Genomic DNA, 6442 nt, shown 5'->3' with positions numbered 1-6442 from the left:
TCATTAATATTCATTCCTTGCCGATTTGAATGCGTCGATGAATTATACCCGTGTAATGGCTCGACGAAACGACGTTGAATCTGTTCGGGCCTCTTTTTACAGATTCGCGGATATTATTCGCGTTACTCAGTTATATTCTGCCTCCTGCATCCCGCGCGATCGCATATCGTTTCGCGAATATTTATCGTCGGGTTTGCCCTTTATTTTCGCCACATGATACATCGTTCACTAAAAACCGATCGTTCGCCGGAAAATACGTAATTTACGTTGATCCGATCGCCACTTCCGATAAGCAACACGGTTTTTCGCATTTTCGTTTAAGCTCGCTCCATTAATCGTGCTTTGTTTAATTTGCATCAGCCGGGTTGGCCGGCCAACGTGGCGTCGCTACGCATTTAATAACCCACGCGCCCGCGAGGCGGGTTTTCGAATCGAGTCTTGTTAATTGTACCAAATTACATTATCGAAACGCGTTATCGCGATCTCATCCGAAAGAGAGGAGAGACGCTGACAGCCGTCGTAAAAATGCGTTTATACACAAAGGATGTTTAATATTAACCAATGAAAATTCGCAGCCGTTTGGAAGATTTATGTGCAGTGCGTAATAAAACCTGAAATGAAATCTAGACTTTTGTCATTTTTCCCCTTTTTCCTTATTTTGTGAAAAGTTATTTCGTTGTTATATTTTCTATCAATATTTTAGCGGGGATTTTAAATTTGACTTGCTGAAGCATCACATTTCATATTTGTAAACACGTCACAATCTACTAAATTCCATTCCGCCTAAAATATGGCGAATTTTAAGGAGTTTGCATGTTTTAACGGAGAAGTTGAACTGCTATTTTTATTACTGAAAAACGTTTTCGAGAGACGCATCAGCGATAATTTGTAATTTCATAATTTATGGTACTAAGTTATTGACTTAGGTTTATTTTGGACAACTTAAAATTCGGGATAAAATGTACATACTCAAAATTTTTATCAAAAATAGAATTTTATCCAATGTGTTGATGGGAGTTTCCATTCATCCGAGATTCTTAAAATTTGTCGCGAATTATTATAGAGCTATCGCCGACGTCATCCTGAGAATATTTTTGTAGATCGAACTGCAAATCGACCGTTAAGGAAATCTTTAACACTAGAACTGCGGCTGTCATTTTTGACTTACTTATAGATTCTTTCTTCCCATTTCTTTGAATTTTTTGAACCACTGTGAAGCTTTCTTTATCACAAAACAATTAAACAATATCATTAAGCTAAAAACATCAATGGGTAATTATAAAAAACGAGATAGGTCGAAAATGACCTGAAATGGTTTTAGGAAAGAAAAAATTGTCGCGGTTCTAGTGTTAAGATACATTTTGTAAAACTAACGTAATAGGTGAGAGCCTCGTATAGGTTTTGTAATAGTTGACGCTATTCTTCATCGCGAGTAAGCATGAGCATATTAAATTTCCTTAAGCACTCGCGGCTTTCTTAGCGATTCCACGCACGAGCCTGTGGCGCATTACAATATTTAATGTCCTCGAGTACAGGAACTAAATTAATTCGTGCCGGATATCGGTCAACTACCGGAAATTCCATGGACGATGGAACGTGCTGGCGCGGCGTCAGACGCTCGTTGCGCGCCTTCTGCCATTTATTGCCGATCGACGAGATTTCCGGAACGCGGTCGAATTCGAAATGGCGAATTTAGCCCTGGCAATTTTAATTCTAAATTTTGCACCGTATTTCAAGAACGGACTCGTAATTTCTCGTCGACGTTGCGAGAGAGGAATTTTCAAACTTTTTTCCGATTTGCGTTAATCTTTACGATATAAATGAACATTATCTTGGTAATCCGAGTCGGAAATTGTGTATGTAGTATCTTTTAAGTCCAATGGAATTCATAGTAATAGGAATGAAAATTTCAACTTAAGAGTGTGAAAAATATTCGACATTTTCAAAAATTATGAATCACTTTTAATTGACTGCTTTCATCGCAATTTTGCAATTATCCTTCGTTAAATATGAAGAAAATATGAAAAAACAATTTCTATCACACGCGAGTGTTCAAAGCAGCTCCGAAATCTGATTTAATCTATCCGTAATATTTCCCGTTCCAGAATAGCTCACTTCTCTCGATAGGATGCGTTCGAGAGCGCCGCGCGACAGGAGGGAAAATGTGCGATGAAATCGTCCCGAGGAGCCAAACCGGCGGCATTCCCTACGCCGACGAAGATGCGGATGTCGCTTCATGGCTTACGGGGTTGACGAACGCGGAGGCGTATTCACGAGACGTGCAGAGCTTCACGACCTTCCGTGCTTCCGGTCCGTCGGGGATCGCAAGGCGGGAATTGCCCGGCGCGATGTCGGAGTCGCCTAAGCAGCGTCACACGAGGCAATCGTCGTCCGTCCTCCCGAAGAGGCACGAGGGGGCAAGAATCGAGGTCGAGAGCGCGCTGCAGCGCTACGAGAACGCGCTGCTGAAGTACCAGAAACCGAAGCTACGGCCCAAACGACAGATCAGTCGAGAGCGCCAGCAGCAGAGCAACAACTGTTCGAGCAGCGACGAGAGCGTCGCGAGGAACAAATCGAAGAGCACCAGTTCGATCGACACTCAGTCAGTGAACAACATCTTGGACGAGTACGAGGATCTAGATTACCGTCGTTCGTCGGAGCTGAGCGACGTCGGTAGCATCAGCGTGACGAACTTCGAGGCGGTGATGATGGATCAGCAAAAGCGACAGAGCAAGTCGACGAAGATTCAGCCGGTGCTGAAGGTGAACCAACAGACCCAGGTGAGACAACGGTCACGGGACAGGCAGGAGACGACGGTCGAGAGCGGTCGCACGAAGATGCCCGAGATTCTGCTGCGCAAGGGCGAGGTACAGAAGCGAGTGGACGAGTGGCTGAACCAAGCGCAGAGTCAAAACTTCCCGGCGACTCGCGAGAAGCCGCTGACGCGGTCCAACAGCAGCGCCGAGCAGAAGAGCCAGCGCAGGTACCACTCCAGGTCGAACGACGAGGCGAAGGAGCGGCTGAACGGCGGCGCCTCGTCGAGCTACGACGACCTGAGCCGCGTGGATCGCAAGGCGGACAAGGTGAACAAGATCGTCTACAAGGAGTACTTAGCCGTGAAGAACAGGCACGGGGGTTCCGGCCCAGCTTCGAGGATCCCGCAGAGACGCGCCGAGGAGACGCTCGAAGAGCGGAATGGCCGGTCGAGCAGGATGACGAATTTGGCGAGGGGCGATCGCCTCGCTACCGTCGCGTCGATTATTCCCTGCAGGAGGCCGTCGTTGAAGCGCTCCGATCAGAGCGCAGCGCGGCGCGTTAAGGAGGAGACGGCGAAGGGCGACCAAGGCGAGCCGATCTCACCAAATAAGGACGGAGAAAGTAGGCGGCCCGCCGATAAAGCGGTCGAGGCGGTCCGCTGTAAATCGACGGAAGCGCCGAGGTGCGCCGAGCATCCTCGAGACTCGACGGAGAGCTCGCGACGCCGGCTTCAGACGGCCGACGTCCGCAGAGAGGCGAAAATCGATCGGCGGGAGATCTACGGCGCGGTGGGTGCTCGAGTGCGGGCTTTTCAGGCGGAGCAGAGCCGAACGTCGAGCTTCAAGCCGAACGACCGAGCCTACACCTCGGCGAGTCTGAACGAACGGAATGTCGCAAGGTCTAAGGCGCGCGGTTACGCCAGCCCGGACCACGTCGAGAGGATCTATGAGCGCGCTCTGCAGCCGCAGGTGATCCACGCGGACGACCTCGAGTCGGTGCTCCGGCCGGCGCTGCAGATGTCGGCTTACGGCGAGAAAGCCAGGGAAGGCCGGCAGTCGCCCGTGAAGGCGCTCGAGAGCGAGCTGTTCGAGTCGCGGCATCCCGAGCATCTCGAGACCATCGAAGAGGATGATCGGAAAAGCGAAAGTTCGGCCTGCAGGTATCCCGAGATCGGGCTCAAGCAGTGTCTGAAAGTGCAGCAGAACGGCAGGATCAAGTGGGACCGACAGCAGGTTGACGAACCTGCCAGGACTTTCGCCACCTTTCGCCAGGGTGGCGCGCCGTCCCGATCTTCGGAGATGATCGAGGAAGTCGGAAGCAAGCCGACGATGGACCGGCTGACGATCCATTCGCGAGAGAATAGCGATCTGTCCACCGTCCTCGCGATTCCTTTGGACGAGTTGTTGGAAAGTCAAGAGGACTCGAACAGGTTTCAGATTGGCGAGAAGGATCGAACGATCGAAGAGCTCGCGAAGGATGTGGACCGCGGTGCGGTGGTTAGCGAGGTTCTTGTTAAGAATCTGCAATTCCAGCAGGATCTGCCGGGGGACTCGGCTGAGCAACCGGATCTGCAGCAAGTGAGTTCTCACGATGTGTTGTGCGACGATTATGAAAATGACGGCAAACGGAAGGATAGGAAGATGTGCTTGACGAAGGAGCAAACGGATCATCAGAGATTAATAGCTGTGCTGAAGAAAGGCGACTTCGAGATGCTGAAAGTGGTGAGTGCTCTGCGATATTTTTCATTCCCCAGTCGAGATTCCACATCGAGTCTTCGAAGGTAACTATTCAAATCAAAGTCTTTCATTGCGCTTCCTTTGATAATGGAAAGTTATTTTCGTTTTCTCCACTGAAAGATTTCACGTAGTCTAAATAGACTTAATGTGGAACTAAAACTTCGACTAGGTATGTTTCTCCCGTGAATTCTGTCAGCACAAATTCGACTCTTTGTCGCGCACTTTCACATATCAATCGAACTCTTTACGTTTGAGTGAGAAGTGACTGTGTGTGAAATCTATACGTATCTCAATAACACTACTTGTGTTTACGTATTAAGATACCTTATATCAGACTATTTTAAGTTTAGCCTGTTTACGGTGATTACATATTCATTAAGTCGATTCATTTCAATTTCGTTAAGTCGCTAGTTCTTCGTAGCAAAAAAGCTCCATATGCCGAAGGTTAATTCCATACCTTGAAGTGGAATTAATGAGATTTTCGAATATCACGCGAGATCACGTTAATACGTTTTGTCTTCGTATAATCGGCGAGAGCACGTAAAAAATTAATTGCATCGTATGATCGGCACATACTCATCAGCGGTGATTTAAATCGGCTGAAAAAAGCAAGCGAAAAAAAAATAAGTACAGGCGCCCGCGGACGAAATTCAATTCTGGCGAATCGACGCGACGAAATGCGCGGTTCGGTCGATTGTTTCTCCGCCGCGAACTACCTCGTTTTAATCGCGATAAAACTCCTCGACAAGATATGCCTGACAGTAAGCCAATAATTACGCTCGCTGCTACACGATAGTCCACGCGACGAATCTGCGGCTCTTTTGGTAATTACAAGCCCGGAGTATAATCGAGGTTGCTCGTTTCGTTCGGCTCTTTATTTCGATCGGGCAACAAATACGGCCAAATTGCCGTTACACAACGCCCCAATGCTGTTTACGTGTCGCCGCGTTGTCAATGAACGGTCGGTTATTTCCATGTGAATTTTAACTTCCTGAATTCCGGCAGAAATAACGAGCAGAGTTAATGGAGATAATGTCGCTGGAATAGATACAATACCGCAATATTTCACGGTATCGAGAGATCGACTGGAAATCGTGTGAAAATTCTGAAAAATAGCGACTCATCACAATCGGTGGATATTTAATTAATATACAGAGAGGATATTGTAGCTTTTTCCTGTTAATGATTTTCAATTTTACCATGTTTCCCAATAATGCAATAGGTTATCAGTAGAGTTTATCTTGTCAAGTAACATAGTACATTTCTTAATAATAGAGAGTTTACTTCCTAAAATATAAATAGTACGGAAGAATAAGTAAATCAATACATTTATTTATTAACAAGAAACAGTCCTTTGAAAAAAAAAAAAAAAATACAATTTGTAAGAAAAAAGAGAAACTTCAAATAATAAAATAAATTAATTAAGCCAGAATGTCGACACGTTTCTCGGTTACAAAATTCGATGTGATCATTTTTAAAATAAAATTCTTTCCATGAATATTAAAAAAAAAAAGAAAATATCATGGATAATGTTATATTAAACAAAATCATTTACCAAAAATTGTGTGATTATATTTAAAATCTTCGCCGACAATCGCGAGCATGCGGACGCAATCTGATGTAAGCGTAACGAAAATCGAATTCCAGAAAGCTTTTCCGAAGTGAAGAAATAACGACTGATAATTACGGTTTAACAGAGTTGCGCTAATTACAATTGACCTCGCGTTGCTTAATTATTCTTATGGCCATTTTTAAGGAAGAACATGTCGTATTGCACACCGCGCGTTTATGCATGCTGTAAAAGATGCGGTGTTGACAAAGTCGACCACCTTGTACACGTGAAATGTCGTCGGCGGAATAAGCGGTAATCACGTGCCTCTTAGTAACGTTAGTTGTCATAAAAGAGAACCGTGACGTAATGTAATTATCAAGTTTCGCGTCGCGGTCGT

The 6442-nt window shown here is 45.9% G+C and overlaps 1 protein-coding gene across 1 annotated transcript; it reads left to right on the top strand.

Annotated features, from left to right (window-relative positions):
- Positions 1–2162: 2162 nt before the first annotated feature.
- Positions 2163–4541, top strand: LOC106750013. The gene has a single exon (XM_014630017.1). It carries the CDS (start codon positions 2163–2165, stop codon positions 4539–4541), a length of 2379 nt encoding a protein of 792 aa, XP_014485503.1.
- The last annotated feature ends 1901 nt before the right edge of the window (positions 4542–6442 follow it).

The sequence above is a fragment of the Dinoponera quadriceps genome, unplaced genomic scaffold, assembly GCF_001313825.1.
Source record: "Dinoponera quadriceps isolate SergipeBrazil2010 unplaced genomic scaffold, ASM131382v1 scaffold4444, whole genome shotgun sequence".
Classification (NCBI taxonomy): Eukaryota; Metazoa; Arthropoda; class Insecta; order Hymenoptera; family Formicidae; genus Dinoponera; species Dinoponera quadriceps.
Note: the sequence above shows the minus strand (reverse complement) of the source record. Positions and strands in the feature narration are given on the sequence as shown.

What these genes read in the sequence shown, in the direction of transcription:
- LOC106750013 (XM_014630017.1), top strand. Translation starts at nt 2,163, where the DNA reads ATGTGCGATGAAATCGTCCCGAGGAGCCAAACCGGCGGCATTCCCTAC.